This window comes from Aythya ferina (genome assembly GCF_964211825.1).
Source record: "Aythya ferina genome assembly, chromosome: 3".
NCBI classification, from domain to species: domain Eukaryota; kingdom Metazoa; phylum Chordata; class Aves; order Anseriformes; family Anatidae; genus Aythya; species Aythya ferina.
Genome location: NC_140298.1, coordinates 58,404,257 through 58,428,094, shown reverse-complemented (window position 1 = coordinate 58,428,094; position 23,838 = coordinate 58,404,257). Strand labels below are relative to the sequence as shown.

General features: G+C 36.1%; 1 protein-coding gene across 1 annotated transcript in view; it reads right to left on the bottom strand.

Annotated features, from left to right (window-relative positions):
• The window catches only part of BCKDHB (branched chain keto acid dehydrogenase E1 subunit beta), a 123,000-nt gene that overhangs the window by 84,584 nt on the left and 14,578 nt on the right, over positions 1-23,838 (bottom strand). Inside the window, exons 4-8 of the mRNA XM_084514529.1 lie at positions 17,591-17,724; positions 16,775-16,930; positions 12,317-12,425; positions 4,170-4,267; positions 452-562 (exon numbers count right to left, since the gene is read on the bottom strand). Coding sequence (XP_084370655.1) covers positions 452-562; positions 4,170-4,267; positions 12,317-12,425; positions 16,775-16,930; positions 17,591-17,724 — 608 coding nt within the window. The remainder of the gene's footprint in view (positions 1-451; positions 563-4,169; positions 4,268-12,316; positions 12,426-16,774; positions 16,931-17,590; positions 17,725-23,838) is intronic.

The window sequence follows — 23,838 nt, the reverse complement described above, 5'->3', positions numbered from 1 at the left end:
ACAGACTTAACTGTTCTTTCAGAGAGATACTTTGTCTTCATTGCATGACAGCTCTAATCTTTAAAGAAGGGGGAAAAAAATACCTAAAATTTTGATTAATTTTAGTTGTCCAGAAGTGCTTATAAAGGATTTAGGAGAAATAATTGAAATAGTGCAAAAAAATTACCAGTTGCTGCCAAAGTTCATATTGATTCATTTCTTTATATTGATGGCTACAGCTCAACGCATTTCATTCTTTACAGATAGAAAGTACATCCAAGTAACATGATGTACATCGGAAACAAACAATGAAAACACTTTAACTGCAGATCAAACTTACATAAATCAACACAAAAATTTAGATCATTAAAAAAAAAAAAATAAAATACAATGTCATAATTATTTGCATTTCAATTGTTGTTACCAGGAGGTTTTTGTTTTGTTTCAATATTAACACTCATCGATTTCTTACCTTGCAAACGGTCTCTGTATCCCAGGGTAAGATAGTCCTCAGATCAATTACTTCACAGGACACGCCAAGCTTTTCTTGAGCCATTGCTGCCACTTCTTTGATCACATGTACCTGAAAAAGCAACCTGTTATCACCAAGCTAACATTTAAGTTCTTTTTAAGATGTTCTAAATTAACACATACGGAATATACACAGTGATTTAACATATTACCTGCGTGTTTACCAGAAGACTTTTTATTTAGTAATACAGTAAGTATTTATTACTCAGTTCAATATACTAACTTACTACTTATTTGCAGTAGTTTAGCACTACTTTAAAAAAAAAACTTCAATGAAGGATCACTGAAAACAAAACTGTTACTTTCTAGAGAAGTATTTCAGTTAGCAGTATTGGATCTTACTATTTTATAGTTATAGTCTGATTGGGTTTTAGAATAAGCTTTTCTGAGAACAACAACTACAAAATCCAAATATAAGAATGATGTATTTTAACACAGAGCAATCACATGAAATCCTGCAAAATGCATTACATACAAAAATAGTCCTAGTAACTGCATTTACTACAATCTACTGAAAATGCAATAGATTACCAAACGACCATCTCCTTTCAAAAGCATTATCTTATGAACAGTTAGGAAAGATAGCAAATACCACATAAATACCTAGTCCTGACCCCCTACAGACAAAGCGTACTGGCACTAATATAACCATATGACCACTCACTGGTCTTCCAATGCAATTTAATACCAACATTCCAAACATTGCATTATCTAATTATTATAATTAACATTTTAATACAACAGAAAAGGATTCCCTTCTAGCAGAAGGTTTGCACTGAATTAGAATACACATCATTCACTATCCACCAGCCAAGGGGTCTATTTAGCAGCACATGTATGAGCTTCTTAAAATAGATGTAAAACAGCCCATGTCTATTAGAACCTTCTCATAAAGTATGTTATAACATGAACAAAAAAGCAAGCAATACTGCATGCGTTCAAAATTGTTGTATAATATGATGTTATACAACTTTCTTTTTAAAAAGCAAAATGAGTTGTAAGCATTGAAACAAGCACTAGTGAGCAAATGCTCCAACCCTAAACATCAGCATAGACCCTTATAACAGCTCAGATTATTCTCCAGAAATATCTAATTGAGAAGTATTTTCTCGTAAGAGGCTAAAACAGTTTCCTGATATGACATTATCAATAGATTCTGATATTGTCCTTATTGTCAGAGGGTTGGGACACTTCCTAACACAGGTTTGGACTGAGGCAGCTGAGCTCCCTCAAGCAACCGCTAGGCCCAGTTCAGTGGTGAGAGTCCAAGGACCATCCCTGACGAGCAGTTTGGATGAGGTCACCTTGGTCGGAAGGCAACAGCATTTAACAATATGGACATGGTGAGATGGTGTCAGCTGCCTGGGGATCAAAGGGCAGCATTACATTTCACATGGAATAAAAATCTACTGTAAAACAAGCTGATTAAGGATTTAAACATGAATCTACATGAAACAAATATGAACACCAAAGGACTATTTGGGGCACTTAGGGACATGGTTTAGTGGGTAGTATTGGTGGTTGGGGGATGGCTGGACCTGATGATCTTGGAGGTCTTTTCCAACTTTAATGATGCTATGATTTTAAAGATAAATCACAGTACAAGTATTATAACAATAAAAAGAATTAGCTTGCATTGCTTTGGTTTAGACTTGTAATACATCAGTTGCTGTACAAGGTTTGAGGTTTTTCAACCTGACCCATGGGAAGGATGTTTTTGCCGTTTCTACGATACATAAACGAAAATGTTTATCTAGTTCACAGGGGATAAGGATTAGTTAATGACCGTAAAACACTGGGCACAACTGGAGAGGAACTAAAAGCCTTTACTGCCCTCCATTAGTACCGCTCAGGAAAGCAAGCATAAGGTAACCCCGCCAGAGCAGCAGCTGCCAAGCAACTACTTAGCATGCAAGAATCATATAAGTAACCACTGTGTGCATGCAATCACTCTCTGCTTATTGAAAATGAACTCTGGATTTGTTGGACCTACTGCATGTGCGGTAATCAAGTTCCAAGTTTATGCACAGAGCCTACAAACACTCTCAGCACAAACTTACTGAATATATTTGATCTGCAGAAGTCTGACATGTCCAAAACATGCTGGATTTTATGTTTATGGGATAAGCATCTGTATAGAGGTATGCTCAACAGTTGTGTAAACCAGCACAGTACGCACCTTCCATGTGATGTATGTACATGCTCATACGTCTGCCCAACAACTCCTGAATAGAGGCAGGAGCACTAAGTAGCTGCATTATTTGGCCACAGACATGGTTTGGTCAGATCCTAAATTTGGATTAGGGCTGCACATCTGTCCTACAACTATTCACATCAAAAGAACTGCCTGTCTTAGTACTTGGCTTATATTTTGCAAGCTCCAAAGCACATTGTATTTTGAAAGTACGTCATTCTGAGCCTTCTCCATTCTACTGGGTAAACTCAGGACATTAATATCTATACATAGCTTTCAAGCCATTACTTAAGTGACCTTCAAAGTGTGACATCTTTATGGTTATTTATCATTACAGTTTTGGGGACTATGACAAACACTAAGATTTCATCCAAATGGAGCATGAAGTATCTAGGAAAAATGAGCATGTACTTTCAAAAAAAGAGCAAGGATAAAAGTAGAAACCAGTTTCTGCTAGAGAAATAGACACAAGTAAAGATATTGAAGGAGTCTATAATTTACTACCAGTGCAAATTATCAAAGATTAGTAGGAATAACCACAGATATAAAGGAGTTTCTCTGTCCTCTGACTACTTGATCCATCACAGAAAATCAATGAAGATTACAGATTTCAAAGAAAGAGCAAAAATCAAAAAGACAACCCCACAGATTAACACTATGGTGATATATAGTGTTATAACACTCTCTCCTCTAACAGCTTCCCAGACATAAATAAGCTAGGAAAATAGCCATTTTCTAAATTACAGGTTAAAGGCAATAAAAAGATTTTTTTGGTAATTCCAATGTTGACTAAAATTTCTTTTATACAATTCTTGAACAAGAATGTGTATTTTGTTGTTTTGTTGTTTTTGTTTTTTGTTTTGTCTTTTTCTTTTCTCTCTTTTTTTAAACTTTTTTTCAGTATTTGCACATCTTAATTGGAGCAGGGGGAGGTGAACCATATTCTTGAGCAGCTTTGAAAACAAACTGTCAAAAATCAAAACTACCCCTATTAGTATTAAAAATTTGAAATTATCTAAATTTTCAGATTTTCTTTTTAACTGTCTGCATGAAGGCAACCCCAGACTGATTGCACTACTTTTTAAATCTTGCAGTAAAAATCCATGCTTTTCTTCCAGCATACTACTTTCAACTGTCCTTTCCTTTCCTCAGTCATATCCCACTGCCACACTCTTAAACATGTAACTTGCATAACTGTAGATAAATCATTAACCTGCAGTAGAGGAGGTAACTTTTCCATATTTCCAGAGTCACCTTCAACCAAAAACGGGTAAAAACTCACTCATTAAAAAGCAGGTTTCATGTAAGTAGAAACAAAGGGAATCATTTATTCAAGCATATAGCAATGGAAGATGCACATAGTTTATTGTCTGGCACTTGAGTCCAATACAACACTGTTTAAACAGCTCCTAACCCTTAACCTAACCTTTGGTGGATGACAAATAACTTAAAGAACCTTACTGACCTGAGTGCCCCAAGCAACCATTGTCACATCACTGCCCTGCTGCAGCACCTCAGCTTGAGACAGTGGAATGTTGTAGGGCTCCACAGGAACTTGTTCCACTGAATAAATAAAAGCAAAGGGAAAAAAATAAGCATTAGATTCCTTTATTATTCAGTATTATGCCATAGAAATATGCACTATTTTTTTTTTAAATAGCAATACAATTTAAAACAGTAAACCAAAATCACCTTATTATCCCTTATTTCAAATGTTTAGCTGTAATTAAAAATATTTTTATTTATACTGTACACTGAAAGCATTCAGTGCAATGTTTCATTTCTCTTGTGAAGTATACCAAAAAGATACACATACACTACTGTAGTAATAAATCCTGCTGTTTCCCAAGTAAAAGATATTAGCATCAGATTTGGAGATGGAAACTGCTATCATTGATTAAAATCCCAAGCACAGACTGCAGTTGATGCAGTGAAACAAGCATCAGAGCCTTGAAATCATACTTTAATACTCAGACAGGAAAAAAAATTGTCAGTGCTCTCCTGATATTTACCAAGAATAATGCTCCACAGTTTCATGCTAAAGTGGTAGGAAAAACAATTTTCAGAACCTACACAAAGACTGCCACCAGGAACTTGTGATTATAGCAGTTTTAACTCAAATATAGTTTGGAAAAAAAAATGTTATTAGTTGACAAAAATGTATCACAATTAGAGTAACTAGAAAAAAAACTAGGCATCATGCTTTTCCTGACCACTACTGAAGGTGGTTCCACTCAACTTAAGATCCATTTAATAGTTGTCAGATGGAAATAACTTAGGTCAGTTTTTACTATTTAGAATCAATGATGACCTAATTTGCTTCTTGAAGTTATGATAAAGAATCCTACTGAGTGACTCCAGCAGGAAAAATTAAGCATCTTGTATTTTCCCTAATTGGTACAGCAGATCCAATACAAGTAAAATGACTTCAGTTCTTTCCTGGCTTACATATTAGGACATAAGTTTGTAATAAATCAAGTGGTGAATAGTTTTCTAAATTAAAATTACAGCATTTAGTATTTTTTCTGCAGAGATGGCAAACAAGCACTACAAATATTACAGAATCACAGGATGGTTGAGGTAGGAAGCAAGTTCTGGGGTTCACTTAGGCCAAGCTCACAGCAAGGTCATCGAGAACCAGTTGCTCAGAGCCATGGACAGTCAGGTTTTCAGCACTTCCATGGTTAGAAGACTCCACAACCTCTCTTGGCAACCTGTTCCTATGTTTTACACTGAGTAAAACAGGTTTTTTCTTATGTTTACATTAGATACATCTCACTTTACCTGAACAGGCAGAGAGCAGGCATAGATATTAATTAAACCATTATTACTAATAACAGAATAGGAACCTTCTTCCATGTAATTCGTAATGTTTCCATTCAGCCGAGGAAAGAAAAAAAAATATCAAATTGTTGTGTTCTTTAACAGCACAAAAATCACACGTATTTGCTGACAATTATTCTGAACGTATTAAATGATCTGTGCCTTCCTAGAACAATTCCTTTGAATAACAAATGGGGAAAAGAATCCGTGGTGGGGAAAGACAGAAAGGAAAGGCACAGCCAGCCCTTGCTCACTGCACATCACTGGTCGACAGCAAAGCAGACAAGGCTGCTCCAGATTTTGCACGGTATAAAACCCTCAGGCAAAAGAACAGGCAAGATTTTGAAATATAATGAAACCAATTTGCATAACATAACTGTCTTTTTCATGGGATTGTCAAGAAACCTGGAGAACAAGAACCCTATAAAGATACCACAGGGCCTTCAGGTGGAAACCCAGGCAACTGACATGAATATGAAGGTTTGGAAGGGAGTCGGATGCACCGGTGGAAGACCTGGAATGTGCAAGTCATACAAAAAGAGCTCCTTCTCTGTGTAATAGTTTTATCCATTTAGGTAAATTAAATGTAACATACAATTACAAAAATTAAACTATTATTATAGCTAAATCATTCTGAAAAAAAAAAAATCCTTTCAATGAGCTCAGCTCATGCCTTTACAAAACTCCTCCCTCCACTAACAGTGAGGAAAAATAGCACTGAAAATATTCTGTGCATTTTCTTCCCTACTAATTAACCAAAACACAGTGATGTCTGTATACAAAGCAGCCTACTCATCTATTATTGAGCATAAAAATATTTTAAATCAAAAATTTAAAAAGCAGATTTCAAATAAAGCAAATAACAAAGTTGAAATCAGAGAAAGAGGGCCATCACTAGTTAATTTTAAGAGGCTGCACCATCTGTTGCTCCTTCTAAAAGAGCAGTCTGAACAGCATAAGGAAAACATGTGTTCTCTCATCTTACCTGTCTTGTCTCTATAACAACCACCGATGCAAGTCATATTTATTTCTACACCACCAATGTCATATATAGTACAATTAAATGAAACTGAAAAGGTCAAAAAACATCAGAGTAGGTTCTCCACAAGATGTCTAAACCTGATAATGTCAAGGTGACTCATCTTCTCCTTTGGTTCATAATGATTATGTGCTCTTGACACTGCACAGGTTGTTAACTACTTTTTATAAATCAAAGCCTCCTTTTTCTTTTTTTAATTCAGGTATTTTCTTTGCATCTCTGACATTTAGGGGGACGTCACCATGGCACTTCCAGTAACATTATAATCTCGTAAGTTAACCAGCAACAGAATTCTCTCGGTGTGTGTACTTTTGTACTTAACTCTGGACTTTTTCTCAGAAAGGCTTGCATCTCCTTGCCGCTTTCTAATTTTATACAAGGCATATGAATATACGCAAAAGCTTCTGATGACTGCTGTAATGATAGGTGGAAGGACACCCTTTAAGGTGCACCTTTCCAATGCAAAAGGACACAGCTTCTTCCACTTTTCTTGTTCTAAGTGCAAACGTCCACAGACATAAATCTGGCCAACGAAGGATAAGGGAGGCAGCCACAGGAACCAACGCTGCCCAGCCATTTACTGATAAGGCTATGGGGAACGGGACAATGTTTATTTCTGTAAGTGTATCTGATGGAGGACCCTGTCCAATAGCAAGATACGAAAATGGAGGAAGCCATAAGCAAAATATACAGAGACGCAAATATTAACAGATCAGAAACCAAGGTGGTCAGCCACACCAACTCATGGGCTACCAAGAAACTACAAACACACTGGGAGCTTGAAAGCCTGAAGGCGCAGGACATTGGAGCAGGGTGGGTGGAACCCTGCCAGACGGGGAGGGAATGTGCAAGGGAAGGGGACTGGGGAAGAACAAGGGGGGACTAAACAGAAAGGAATGTGACAGGAGCCAGATACATGTAAAACCGAGCACCAGTCTGTCCTATCTTGTTAAAGCCTTTCTTAAACATCTGTGTAACCTCACTCTCCGCCCAGCATGGGGTGGGTGCTGCAAGGATTCAGCACCAGGCCCAGAGAGACGAGGGTGAGCAGGCAAGATGCTGGGCCAGGGACAGGAGCCAGACAGGAGCTGCAGGTGCCCCTGCTCCACAGGGTCAGCTACTGGAGCAAGTGGGGGTCTTGGCCCCAGCCACTGGTGTGTCCCCCCAAAATCAGGTACTGGCAGGGGGACAGCAGCAAGGGAGCAAGCGAGGTGCTCAGTGCCAGGAGTGGCAGTAACAGGTATTTTACAGGGCCCAGAGCGAATAAAACAAACCTGCAAGTATACAGAAGTTCCTAAGTAAGCATTCACAAAAGAGCTTCTGAGATTTTCTTAGAAGGATTTTCAATTTCAGACCTAAGGTTGCTTAAACTTAGGACCAACATTTAGCCCTCAGCTGCTGGTACTGCTGCTTCTCAGATGCTTGGAACATTAAGATGAAGTGCACGTACTTGGCCATAACACGTGCTTTTCTTGGACTATCCATGGTTACAGCCTTTAGACTCAGTTACTGCTTTATGTTGTTTTTCATACATTTGTTATACAAACACACACACACACATGCACACATAGAAAATGTGTGTTTGTGTGTGTATATATATTTAGGAACTTATTCAGAGTAGTCGCACGGTGCTAATGCAGCACATGTAATGCATCAGCTGTATTTCATTCAAACAAAACTACAGTTCTCATCTGTAACTTCTTATACTCACTATTAACAGCAACCAAAGTTTAAGATGTTAGCTTTAACTCCATCCTGCTCCTTCCTCTTTGTGTTACTAGAGCTCTTGGATATCAGAAGTGTAAGTTAACATGTCACTTTTCAAATGCACTGGAAAATGTTTTCAAGGCGTTCTTACAAAGTTTTTCTTCACATTGAAAATTGCCTTTTCCCCTTGGTTCATTACAGTTGCAATGTGGTGACCCTACTGCAACACTGCTTTGGCATCTACCTTTCTCCCATGGCTGATTAAGTTGAAGACTTCAGGCCTATTCTTGTATCTCCTGTGGGCAAAGCCATGTTTGGATAAAAAATACTCATATAGAAATGAATGGTTATTTTGTAAACATGATTAGTTTTACCTCATGTCTGAATAAGCCCACAAAATATCTGAACAAAAAAATCCATGTTCATTTAGGAAGACATCCAGTTAAGTCCATTATTCCAAAAAATATTTTGAAGTGTCTTTGATAATATTCATTCACAACGCCCATGTGATACTCACAGTGAAATATTTTGTGCTACAATTCTGCTTTACCTTGGAGATGAGACATATGTTTCATAACACCTAAAGAGTATTTATTTTTGTAGAACATCTTTACTGTTATAAAAATATGCACTTGAACATCAAGGAAAACAAACAAACAAACAACTTTGTTATCCACAACCCCCAAACCATACATTATAAGTGGACCTGAAAATACAGTTTGACAGCAATTGGTGGGCGGCTGTTATAGATCACTGGATCAAGTATGCATCAAATGCAACATCACAAGCTTGATTCTGCACAAGAACTTCTGTAAGACACCAAATGACCTGGCACACTGCTCAGAAAGCAACTTCATTTTACACATCCTAAGCTAGATATGTATTCATATCTTCCAGCACTAGTATCCAACAGCAAATTTCAACAACAGCAACAGCATTTTATGTTATTATATGTTTCAGCAACATATTTTGCTTTGTTGATTTATTTTTAAACAAATCATTAGTAACTTCCACAGATGTGAACAAGAGTAGGTACCTTGTGTTTTAAAGACTACCCAACCTTACAGCCTATTTTCAGCTGAAATGTCAAAGATATTAAGCAAAATAACATCTATAGCTATTTAGAGGCCTCATGGGGAGAGAAAAAAATCCATTAGAGTAGAATGATAAAGCTTAAATATCTACATTAATTGTACAGGTAGCAACTACTACTTCACATTATCCCCTGACACCCTATTTCTTTCTAACACAATCCCTACAAACCCAATGTAACATTGGTCATGAAGTCCTCTGCATCAAGTATGTCTACTCACAGGAAGCTAGAAAAAAAAATATTTCATTATTCAATATCTTAACCATCATTATGGAAATAAAATCTGTATATCCACAGATATACAGTCTCTAGTTACTGAAACGATCAAGTCTCAGTCTTGAGCGGGACATATTATACTATTTATACCCTGTCTTTCTGCTGAAAGTATACTAACAAAGTGGAAGTTTAAGTAAAGTCAGTAACTTCAAAAAAAAAAAAAAAAAAAAAAAAAAAAAAGAAAAGATTAATAAAGCAGCAGAGCACATCTTATATATTTTTGTCTTCCTTGCTTTGGAATGCTTGTATGTTCCCAACTTTGGGAAGACCCAGTATTTTGAGACAATAATGGAAACATGGAGAATTTAGAAAATAATAGAAAAATATAAAATTTTGAGACAATAATAGAAAGAGACAAGAAATACACAGGTAGCTCAAGCTTACTCTGTGAACACATTTCTGAATCTATACCGTCTTCTTTCTCTAACTAGAAAGAACACGGTCATATGGAAAAAAAAATATTTCTACTCAAAACACAAGACAGTTGCATTTTTAAAATCCTTCCTTCCACCATTTATCCTGTTCTTGTTTATCAGGCTTGTGTTTTACTGCTGCTGCATCTGGACCAAATAATCAAGAAAACCCAGGTCCATTTTGAATTAACCAGGCCACTTCATTTCTGTAGTGAAATTACAAGAAACCCTGACCATGGCCAGCAGCACAGAAAGGAATACTCTAAGAGGTTAATTATCTAGGACAAACTCTGGTTCATGCTGATCAAACCTACAACAACAGCTGAACAACCAGGACAATGAATTGATGATGCCAGAAGGAAAGGTTTGGGAGTAGGAGTAGAAGGGGACAGGAGGAAAGGGACACAACATCAGAACCCTTCCACATAATACAGTAATCCTGATTTATGTTGTACAAAAACTATCACAAATTGTCTTAAAGTGAAAGAATAGAAGCTAGTCACAATTTTAACTGTCACATGGTGGCACAAAAGTACTATAAATTTCAGTCTAGATCATTAAACTGAAGTTCTTGGAAAGCTTAAGACAAAAATATAGGTAATGTCTCTGAAAAACAGGCCATGAGAATACAGGGGAAAGTCACCACCTTCCAGATATTGCTAAGATCATCTTGCAGCAATGCTGTGGTTGGTTATGGACCAGCATGTAAACCACAATAACCACTAGAAGCACATCTTCATTCAAGATTTCAATCACCTGAGTCATTTATATTCACTAGAAGACCCAGCAACTGTTTTATAGGTCAACCCTTCATACATAAAAACCTCACTATATTCTCAATAGCTGTGATATTTTTGATGAAAGTCATTCATTCCACTACGAAAGCTAATATTTTAACTTTGCAGTCTGTGACTGTGACTTCTAAGTACCAAAACCAAAGAACAACAGGGATGTTTGAAGATTCTTTTTTGTTCGTTTGTTTGTTTAACTGGACTCTAATAGTGGAGTTCGTTTTACAAACAACTTCACCTACATGAGGAGTCAGAGGCATTTATTGCTGAATTACTCTAAGCTTTCGAAACACACTGATCTTAATGTGACACACTTCGGGCTCATCATGTCACTCTAAATATAGTTACACTTTTAAAAATACATTGCTAACTGGAATCCAAGGTCTGTTTCGAAAGCGTAAAAGCAAAGCAGCAGTCTCCCCAGCAAATACTGTATTTGCTCCCAAGTTACCCTGTTCTTTTTTGGTGGCTTTAATGCCTATTTTTTAAATGCTTCCCTTCTTTTTCTTTGGTTTTCTTCTTTACAAAGAGGATAAATTTCCTAAAAATTGTATGCAGTAATGGAAAAGTGTTTAACATTTGGACTTTCACCCAACTTCAGTTCACTCAAAGAGTTAATTTATAAATTGTACTGAAAGATTTAAGAATAGTTGATATACAGAACTATATGACATTAGGAACGACAAAAGTAAATGAAGGCTTGGGTTCTATTTCATTAGTTGCTTCCACAGACACTGCCTATCTCCACTTGCAAATTATTATTTTTTTTTCACTCTACACTCTGTTGTCAGTACAGCTTCTCCAGTCCCAAGGAAGTAACAAATGTACCGTTACAATAAACACATGCACTATAATCTTCAAATTGTTCTTATATGTTATGCATAACGATACGTATAGTGAATAAAACTTCATTCAACCAAAAAGATCGCATGACTGAAACAAAGGAAAAAAGTAACGGCAATCACACTTCCTTCCAAATAACATAAGAAGTTAAGGGGCAGATTTTCTAGACTTTTAGAAACAAAGCACTTCAAAGAAGTTCTAACTTTGTAATAATGGTGATGATGTTTAGCTATTTTGGAAAAATAAAAACAAATCTGGCAATTTATTTTAATATCTAGAGTCACGAAAACAAAAGCAGTTTAACTGTTTCCACAACTCAATATGATATGGGATAATACCTTTTAGTTTTATTTCTCCTTTTTTTAAATACAAGAAAGTACAAAGCATTCTACTTCCAAAGTTCACTAAATATAAATCAGACTAAATATTCATCTTTGTATTCACACTTAGAAATCTTAGCTGGTTTTCATATTTCCTCTCAAAACACAACCCCCCAAACACAGCTAAAGGCGAAACAAGTGCAAATCAAGATTTCTGCTACATTATCAATTTAGATGTGACTATGGAAATACATGTGCAAAATATAAGTGTTGCTTTATAGGAAAACACAGCAATATAAATCTTTACCTGCAGCTCTGTAAAGTATTTTAGGTTCAAAGAATATGCATGGATTTTTGTCCTCTATGCATGAAAGCAGTAGTCCTTTGGCCTGAAGAGGACTCCTTGGAATAACAACCTGCAAAAATATTTTTAAAACAGTTTGTTTAAAGTACAAGTCTCCTACAATCTTTCTCAATATTATACTGAATGTCAGAAAAAAAAATGTAATTACTCGTTTTAAGTAAAACTACGCAACTATTGCACAGCTGTTACAAAGTACATTAACATCGGTACTACCTTACTAACACAACACTTCAAGTTTTCACAGAATCACAGAATTGTAGGGGTTGGAAGGGACCTCAAGAGATCATTGGGTCCAACCCCCCGACAAAGCAAGTTACCTAGAGAATTTTATTTCATTTATTAATGAGGCTTGAATAGTTCCCCTCTACACAGTGATTTAAATACTAATTTATTCCACTCAAATAAGGTAGAACTAATTATTAACCATAGCATTTTGAGGTTGAAGGAACAGAAGAAAGCCAGATTCAAAAAAAACCTATTATTTTTATAAACTACTGTTTTAATGTGGATGGATGACAAAAAAAGAAAAAAAAAAAAAATCAGTTGAGTGATCCTAAGTTGTTTAGGTAAAGGCTCTTTGGAGCAGGCTGTGAAGGTCTTCAGACTTGGTCCAATAAATTTAAAAAAAATTTTGAAAAGAAAAAAAAAAACACACTGAAACTACTGTCAAACAAGCAAAACTGTAAGCAAGGACTCTAGATGTAATCTGAATACTTGGAAGGAAAAAATATATTTGTTTTTCCAACAGAAGAGTTAATTATGGATAATATAAGGAAAAGTTGATTATAATAATGATCAGAAAATCACCAAAATGTCAGTTTAAATGAAAATAAAAGCCAAGAGGGCTTAACTCCCTCAAATCAAAAGGGCCAGCTAAATTACACCTCAGAAATCTCTAAAAGCACGCTCAGGGTCAAGACTACGAGTGAACGTTTTATAACTGTGAAGTATGAAGTGGCAACGTCTGATTGAAAGCATTAGAAAAAAAAACAGCACACACACACAACATGTAACTACAGTTATGTTAACTTAGCACCTAACAAGGAGTTTGCAAGGCTTTAAGAAACTTTGAGAGTAAGAACATTTAAGGATATAAATATAACATAGAAGAGTCAAAACACAAGCCAGATCAGCTATCACCTCAAATTACGTTGATAAGTGATTTTTCTAAGCAAGTGAGAAGCAATCAATTTGAACACTCAAAAAAATATTTGACGTGGGAAATTGTCAGACTTACGGATGTCTCCAGCACAGCTCCTTCAGGATCATTTTTAGGACAGACTTTATTTACTGTATTCATTTGTGAAATTAAGTCAGAGCATGGAAATGAAATCTATTCGAACGCACTGTCACCACCAATACAGAAAATGATGTCAAAATGAACCAGTTCACATAATGATAAGACGCACATCTACGGACTAAATTTTTTGTTATAAATTTAGAACTCAGCAGTAGAAATTCAGAGAAGGATCTGAATGTATTATTTGCTCAAAGGATAACTAGGATACTATGCAGTACAGTCTTAAAAGACAATCTTGTAGTCAAGAAAGTGTTAGTGCTATTGCAAAAATTGCTGCTAGAAAGTCAGTTGGAATACTTCATGACTACATCAACAGTTTTGAAAGAAAATGAATCAAAACAGATGCCAAAAAACCTTCGGAAATTGTTTAACGTCTCTTTGATAGTGTGATTTGTTTAGTCTAAAAAGAAACAATGACTAAAGAGAAAACAATTGCTCTTAGCACATGAAAGAGAAGATGAAGGACAGATAAGTTAAGGCTACAAGTTAAGAAGAAATTTAGGCTGGAACCAAAAAAGAAAGCTTCTAGCTGTGATGGCAAAGATCCTGGTGCAGTCTTCCAATGGAAAAGAAAGTCATTACAATAATTTAAGACAGTTGTATGCATTAAGACATACCTCCTTACAACAGCAGACAAGATAAAATGATCTAACAATGTCCTCCTCACTTCAACAAGCCTTGTTGTAAGCACTAATGATTACAGTCCTTCTCTTGAACAGCCCAAGACATACAAACCCTCTTTTGCTTAGGAAAACTAAACCTCAGCTTTCACTTAAGAAAAACAGAGTAGAAAAATCTTCAGTCAGTAATCAACCGCTGAGCTTAGTAAGTGGGTAGTTTTGGAAACCATCCTCCCCATAGGTATCTCCTACCCTCCTCAGCTTGTAATACGTGGCCTTTCTTCTTGTAATTTTGACAAAATATGCACAGACACAGGACTTCTGCAAGTACATCTGAACCAAAGTTTCGTTTGCTTTGCTGGATTTATACATTAAGGGCTGGATTTTTGTTCATTAAAAAAAAAAAAAAATGCCTGAACCTTTGATGCTAAAAGCTTTCACTGAGTAATATTGATATTATACTAGCACATTTATATGAAATAGAGATAGGTTTCAATTTCAGCAAAGAAGCTGTACTCATTTCAAACATTATTAACTGCATTAATGAACAGCTTTACAAAAAAAAATTAAAGGAGCAACATTGTTTTCACAAAGATACAAAATTCAAGAGTCTAGTACACTTCTGTGTGCATCCAAAATTCATATATTGTTCCACCAATTCCACAGAATTTAGTACGCCCTTTAACTGAGATGGCCACAATGTATTTTAGCACATTACCCAAGGAACTTCTGCCCTGGGCTCCTTCAGGCTCTTCAACAACTCCGAATTCCCCTCATTCCCTGTGGCTACTTCCCAACCCCACTTCCCATCACTTCTTCTCAGTAGTATTTGCAAAACACACAGCAGCATATTTACATGAATTTACTTCATCCTTGGTATAGCTATACAGTTTATGATGTTGATCTGGAAGGGTATTTTCCTTACATACATTTACACTTAAAGAAGAAAATGAAGAAAAGAAAAAGAAGGAAGATCAAAGATGAGAGAAGAGAATGAAATTATTATTCAGAAGACTAAACACAGTAGTATTAGATTGCACTGAACTTGAAAGGGGTTTTAATCAACAGACTACAAAACCTAAGCACTTTGTTCAATATGAAGATTTGAGATCAACCAACAAAGACCACCATATATTAGACACTTTCTAAGATTAAGATACTGATGCCAGGTCTACATTCTTCTTCTATGCCATAATAAACTACTCTAGTTTTTGAACAAGCTCGAGAAACCCTTTGATTCAATTACCTGGAAAGAGACTTTGTAGTTTACTTTTGTCTATATAGGGAAAAATTTTCAAGTTTAGTATACAAACACCTCAAAGAAAAAAGATGTATTCCTTTTCCCAAATATCATGAAACAAAACGTGAATAACATGCCATAAAGTGTGAATAATACAAGCTCTTATTTAATTAAAGAGAAGCAAGTAGAAATGGCCTCCCTATTAAAAAAAAAAAAAAAAAAAAAAGTCATATCTGACATTTTGGAACACAGAAATAATATTAAGGCAAAAGTTTAAACAAAATATAAACAATGAATATGTGTTTCCAGCATACAAATACAAATACTTTGCTTAAGACCTTCACATTAATCAAGCTGTGAGTCATTTCTTAATGGACTGGATACCAGTTAATCCAAAAGTACAAGTCCATAGACACCAAATTTACTCAGAAAAAAATGAGAACTGGCAAACAGTACTTGATTAATCAGAGATTAACAGACCCGTCCCCTCTATCTTCACCAGGAAACTTATCTATCAAAATGCTAGAAGAAATCAACATTCAAGATACACCACTTTCTTATGTTGAAAGCTTGCCCCAATTTATCATCCGCAGAGTCATAGAATGTCTGAGGTGGGCAGGGCCCTCTCGAGGCCATCTGCTCCAACCCCTGCTCCAGCAGGACCACCCAGAGCAGGCTGCCCAGGACCAAGTGGCTTTTGAATGTCCCCAAGCAGGGAGACTCTACCACCTCTCTGAGCAACCTAAGCCAGTGCTCAGTCACCCACCCACACAGTGAAGTGTTTCCTGACACTCAGAGGGAACCTCCTGTGTTTCAATTTGCACTAAATATCTCTTGTCCTGTCACTGTCATTCATATGAATCAACTTTATAATGCGCTTCAATGACAGATGCAGAGAGAGGGAAAAAAAAAAAAAGGAAAGCCCTATTTGTTAGTTTTTAATTTCTGTACAATGCTAGACACCAAACAAATGCAGAATATATGCTTTTGGTGCAAAAAGCACACACACAAAATGCTACTTCTGCTGAAGTTTGTTTCTATTATGGTTACAAATTCTTAAACTCTTAATACAGTTTAAGCTTTATAAATAGCAGACTTCTAACAGTATTTAATTAGCATATTCAGATTTTTTGCTGTGTCTTCTTACTTCCATCCTCCTTTGCCTGCCTGCACTCAGACTCATTAGTCTGGTTACTCTGATTCATTCAAAATCAATCTTTGTCAAATGTGAATTACCGTACCTTTATTCCTGGACAATGAGCAAAAAAAGCTTCTGGACTCTGAGAGTGATACAGTGCACCGTGACCCACACAACCCCAGGGGGCTCTGATGGTGAGGCTGCCACAATTAAACAGATCTCCCGAGCGGTAACGGTATTTTGCTGCTTCGTTAACAATCTGGAAAGGAAAACAAAACAAAATCCTTTCCATTTACAAAAGTAGCATCCAATACCCTTAGTTGCATATTGTTAAACATCTACAATGCAGGATATGTAAATACATCATCATCTCCATGCTCCAATTCACAGAACCAAATTAGAAGCAAAAGATTCCTCTAAGTCAGTAGAAAGGCAAACATTTTCCAAGGCAAGCAATCCAGTAATTTAGCGTGTTCAAGCCCAGGCCTCAAGGGTAGCCATATAGCCCCATTATTTCCCCATTCCCAGACAGTCCATCAGCCCCATTTAAACTTGTGGTTTATCATGTGATCACGCTGCAATCACACAGAGAAGTGAGAGATGGTGTGGGGAAGACACAGCTGGGGAATTTAAAAGCTGCTTAAGTCAACATGGCTACAAAACCAATAATAAAATCAAAGACAGACATTTGCTTCAAACCACATCTTTAATTTACATTAGTTAATCAGGACTTCAACCTGGCCCTGGTATCTTCCTGTTTATTTAAAGTATGCATAAATATTAGTAATACATCTGTGGATATTTTTGCAAATATATATATATATATATATTTAAAACAATATAAATGTGAACAGAAGAATAATTTAAACATAAAGCCACAACATTTCATTTTACTTCATTCAAATCTCTAAATACTAACCTGATCAAATGCTGGAAAAATATAATCTGCAAACTGAATTTCTGCGATGGCCGTAGCACCTGCAACAGCAACTCCAATACCAAATCCAACAATTCCTTGCTCACACAAGGGCGTATTGAAAACTCTATCTTTACCTATAAAACAAGAACAATTTCTTTAATACACTGGTTCTAAGTGGAAAACCTAGCCCCAGAAATACTCAAGTTATAAACAAATCCTCTTCAATTAAGCACATGGCTCTTTAGATGGGCTTTTTAAGTGTAGCAATCATAAACATCCATTACAGATAAGAATACTTTAATTTGTAACTGCTCAGAGGAAGACAGGGAGAAACAAAATGCAAGATAAAAACAGTTTAAGTAATTTACAATATTCTTATTAGCACTTCAAGGAAAATAATTTGTTCTGATGTAGATACAGATAAATGTGCATAGCCATGTTTATACAGGAGGTATAAAAAATACTTACAAGCATTAAGAAAGCTTACAGTACAGAAGTGTTCCGTCAAATGTTTGTTTTTTAATCCAGGCAGTCAAAATGATCTGTCCATACTCAAATGTACATGGCTGTACAAAGGCATTTATCGAGAGTATACTCCCAACAATCCCCACAAGCAGAGCCCAGTCTAACCAGCCTTTTGTAAGATAAGACCACATTTCCTAAATAATTTGGTTCATCTCCAAGGCAAGAGGAAAAAAAAAAAAAAAAAAGGCTGTTTCTGCTGTTGAAGGCATAAGACAAAATCAATATTCTGTTTTGTATCCACCCTGTAAGAGTGCAAAAAGTCATTTTAACTCTGATGTATTTCTGTGCTATGCCAGTTTCAGATTCCAAATATGCATCAACTAATGGGTAAATATGAAATTGTTCATTTCATTAAATTAAAAACAAGGAGGAGGAGAGACGAAACACCATTAAAATTTCTTCTATGAGATATATGTAAAAGTATTTGCTAGAAGTACCATACTCTCTCAGATGACCAACAAGAGAACCTAGTGATGCTATTAGATTTTCCTTTTAGAGCACTGGGAGATGGACAGCAGGTTTCCACAAGAGCGCATTGTGCATGAATATGCCAAGACTTCAAACTGGATGGAAAAAAAATTGAGCAAGGAGAACATCAGTGGCTATGGAGTAAATTAAACAGTAGCTTGCTAACCACTAAACAAGTAACTAATAAAAGAAAGATTAATGAATTAATAGTTAGGAAATATTATTACTCTGAAAACTCCTAGTTTCAATAGCTGTAACTTAATAAACTGGAGAAAGGGAAGCTAACAGGAGGTTCGGAAACGGATGATAGAAGCAGAACCACTACCCACAACTGTATTTATGATACAGGAAGGCATGTTTAACAAATCTTTCATGTATGTGTTTTTCATCTTCACACATCACCCAGCATAGCACTGTCACTGCTCATGCATTGTCCGTGTGCTCTACATGGTGAGTTTCATACTTCAAGGGTTACTTTGCTTTGGTGTTTGACAGATGAGGAATTAGTTTTTGGCTCTCCCTCTGCATTTCTCTCTCTCTCACCCCAACAGGAACATTAAAAGGTAATTAAGGTAAGGTTTTTTTGTTGTTGTTGTTGTTTTTTTTTTAAATGCCATCTAATGCATATTAGAACATTGGCAGTGTCAGTGAGGCTATGCAAGTCATCATCACATGTACAAAGGGCTATCACAATTTCAGGACACTCCACAATTTTCTAAACAAGACAGAAGAAACTTTGAAGCACCTTAAAAATTGTCTTTTTTGAGGGAAAGTGCTTTTTCTGAAATTAGTGATTTTGAACTTCCATGACTTTGACTTATTTCTTACAAATCTGTGTTTGAAACAGATCCCTGTGATCTTTTAAGACACATGTACTGCTTCTTGTTTATAAATTAATTTCCTAGAAGTTTCTAGCTTTCATTTCTTGGGACTTGTATGGACTTTCTTAGTATTGCCATTCCTACAGAAGATGGGAAGAATGTTACCACAGCTAGCTCGGCGATTAAAATTTCATTCCAAATATTTCAAAAGCTATGCTATAATTTTGTTAAAGTTATTTTTGCTGTCTGGATGCCAAACACCCATCCAGTATTATCCCAATCAACTCTGAATCAGAGCAGAGTGCCCTGCAGATCTCAGAACATTTCACAAGTGGGAAGACCAACTAGCTCTCATATCCAAGATTTATGAGCAAGCTGATCTAAGTAATTTCCAGATGTGGGTCATCTGTACTTCATTTCACAGCTCCTGGAAAAAACAGTAATAAATGATCGCTGCAGGTAATAATCTCAAAAGTTGTTCAGCCTGAAAATAGCATAGGAAGTCTGAATGGCAGTACCTCCATAGCACTGCCATTTATTGTTGCTGGGCATTTATTTTACTAGTGTGCCTCAGTAACATGACTAGCCTGCCTATTTTTATTCTTCCTTTACTAGAACTACCAATTTGTCTGTCGATATCACTACATAAAAACATCTCCGGCCCAAAAAGGTTCCCAGAGAAAAAGAGAATATTCTGGGAAATCCAGAAGTGGGGAAGATTCTCATAGAAGACGTAGCTTGTTTTTATTATCTTCAATTATATTCATTTCCCATAGACGTCAATCATTTCTTGGCTTTACTGCTGAAAAATTTAACAAAAAGAAAAAAAAAAGTTCCAAATTCAAACAGGAATTGTGTCTTCCTTTAAAAGCTGACAAAAGGGGAAAGTTTCAGTCACATCAGTCCTTTCCTCTTCCTATATAGAATAAGGGCTTCCAGGGCTATTTAGCCCCATTTCTGCAGAACACAAAAATAATCCATAGGGCAGAGAAGGAAAATAGTGCCATGAGAAGAAATTCTGTAACTAGAACATAAGATGATTTTTGAAACTAGGGTGACCACACACTGTACAAGTTGTCCTCGATTCCTCCCCTGACAGGCATCGCGGCCTTTGCCTTGCTCAGATATGCCATAGATATCAATATCACCTGTAGCGGCCTTGGCAATCCAGGCTGCCATTTAACATCAACATTTTTATTTTTCAGGACCTGTAGAACCCAATGATCAGCCAGCTTTCTTTAGCCTAAGTAATTTTTAGCCAGGAAAAAGGAACATAAAGCACCTATACAAATGCATATTTGCCCCCAGGCCTCATCACTGCAAGGAAGCCCTGCTTCACATGCAGCCTCCAGAGCTGTCCCCGGACCCACATCCATCTGCAATAGCTGACAAACATCTCTCCCCCTCTTCCGTATTCAGTCTAGCATGCCTTGAATTTGACATTTTATTTCCCTTCTTTCACTGATGCGTTCAATGGTGTTTTGTTTGTTTAATTTAAAACAACTCATATTTTACCAAGCTAGGAATGCATGAACATTACCAAGACATAATTATACTTCCCTCCTTCATAGAAGTCTATTGGCAGCTAAATGCATTTCACTTTTATTCACTCACATGGCATTTTGATCATATACAGACAAACGGAAATCTCCAAAATGTTGTAGGTTTTGTTTGTTTGTTTGTTTTGTTTTAATTCACTGCATTTCATGGGAGCCTGAAAACCAGTATAACAGTAAGTAGCTGGGGAAGGGATGGTTAGGACATAGTTTGCATTTCAACTTCTTGTTCTTCTGGAGTATACTATTCCATTTGGTCATGATTCCTCTCTCAAACACCACGCTGAAAGACAAGTCATGGACACAGCACAGATCGGAGGATAACACAGGCTGGCAATGTGTACAGTCACATAAGAAAGTTAACAGACTGCTGAGAATTGCCCTGGAAAAGTCAAATCATGCAAAGCTTACCTAACCTTATTACTTAAGAATGGATTTTTCAAAGTACACTGAAATAGCCTCATGTATTGGTTCTATTAAAAAAATATATATCGCCCTCAAATTTAAATGGATTTGAACAACCTTGTAAAATTAGTTTTCAAGTAGTACTTTATAAGAACTTCAAAAATAATTGTTTAATATCAATTTTGGGGAGATGAATGAATTTAAAAGCATTTTAGGTCTACCACACTAATATTCCTTTCTGTGATTCTGAATATAAAAGACATCCCAATAAAACTGCTGAAAATATTTTGAGATACTAAATTAGAGGCAGTATGCTGCTATCAACAGAGTACAATAAATCAAGTGAGAATCAGTGAAAGCAAATATGAAATATACCATGACAGTTATAACATGGGTAGCCTGAACCACCTCGTCTGGGCTTTCAGAACTAAAGGCACTATAGTACCCTGAGGTACTATAGCTTAAAGCAGTAAAGACAGAGTCAGGTAATTCTCAATGAATAAGATTCATTACTCAGTAATGTTTTCTATTTAAGATGTAAAACAATAATACTGACCCCTTCTTACAAGCAAAGCCTAAAAAACTCCTTTTCATTAGATGGGAAAACAAGCCTTGGATAGGGTTTCAGTAAGTATTTCTTTTACATAAAAGCTAGCGTTTTAAGATTAAAGATATACACATGGTTAGGATAAAACAAATTTACTAATTTCCCTGAACACTAAAACTTTTATGGTATGGCTTTAGCCTCTTGTTTGTATATATGCAATAAGAAAATCATTAATAAAAGTAATACAAAAAAATTAAACACTGAAAATTTAAACCCTATGTATTTTTACCTATTTTTCAAATGTGAAAAGGACATCATTTTGATGAAGTCATTCTTATCAACCTTGGCAAACCATTCACTCAGCTGAAATCTAACTCAAACAAATAAGCCAGAGATACTTTGTCATTCCATATTTCATTTCTATATCTATGAAGAAACATTTCCTAAATGTACCATTCCCCTATTACTTGCGTCAGCCAAGTAGCTCAAAACAAATGAGCGCAGACTCAGCAAGCTGGCTTTTCACTACAGGTGGCAGTAATACCTCTGCATTATCTGAACTCACGTGCGTCAGCCTCTGCAGACAGACGTTATGCCTTTGTCCACTTTAATCAACCTGCCCAGATTGATCAGCAACCCGACTTTCAGCCATCCGAACATGTTGGTGCCCTTATTCGTGCAGTTAAACAAGATGGCACACGGGACTATGCGAAAAATGGATGCTTCTCCTCATGTCTCCATCCCAACAACTCAGAAAGATTGCATGTGTGTTAAGAAAGTGAATAAATACACAGTAGGTAAATCTGAAAAGATTAAATACTGAGGAAAAAAAAAAGCAGTAGCTGACTAAAAGCCATTTTTTATAAACGATTCCTTCTTCCCCCTCTGAACTATTTTTATTTGAATAAAAACAAGACTGGTCTGTGTGATTTTTGGAACAAAGAGTTAAGCACCTCACAAATGTTCAAATTACCACTGATCCTCTGCCTAAGGGGCAACAGCTTTAACTCAGTTTTACAGTCATCTTCTCCTCCAAGAGGGAAGTTTCATAGCAACCTAACAGAACACATGTTTACAGGCATATGTAGTCGATTATTATGCATTAATGTTTTGGCCTGCTTCTTCTTTATTTATTCCAAGCTGTCAGGAAAAAAGTATTTCAGCTTTCAGTATCTGCAATGAAACATGTTCCGGTCTTAATTTATCTCCAAAAATGAGTTGTTCAAACAGTATAAAATCTTCTATATACTAACACATCACCCAAGGCTCCAGCTCTCTGCAGCCTTTTGCTCTGTAAGAGCTTATGTTGGAAGATTTGGGTGGGTTGGTTAGCACTGTTGATTTACTTAAAGGCATTTGTTTATTAAGATACTTGTACATCACTTTTGTTTAAAGAAAAGCATCTTAAAATAAATAAATAAATCAGCAATCTATACAGGCACCATTTCATTTTTCCCTGTGATCTCTCTCAGTAACTTCCATTAAAAATACCCATTAGAAGTCAAATAAAAGAATACAACAAGCTAAATATATTCTGTCTTTAAGTGCAACAATCTTAGATGCACAAGGGAAAATAAAGGGCTGGAAAGACAAGGAAATCCCAGCAGACTAGCTTCTTGGCAGTTATTCACTGGGGAGATTGTGTAGAAAATTCAGGTAGAAAGAATCGACTTCCAATCAATTGTGCCCTTGGAGAACTATTATAATCCTAGAATATCTAGGACTCCTTGTAGATGTACATCTACTAAATCTATTCTTTACTGTAATTTAACACAATCTGTCCAACCTTTAGATTTTCCTAGTCCCAAGACTCAGGTGAAAGAAAAATTCATTTGAATTTTGACTAATTAGCAGCTAATTCCATGGCGATTTTCCATCCCTTTCCTTAAATAATCCAAGAAGTCATGTTTTGGCAATCAGACACAG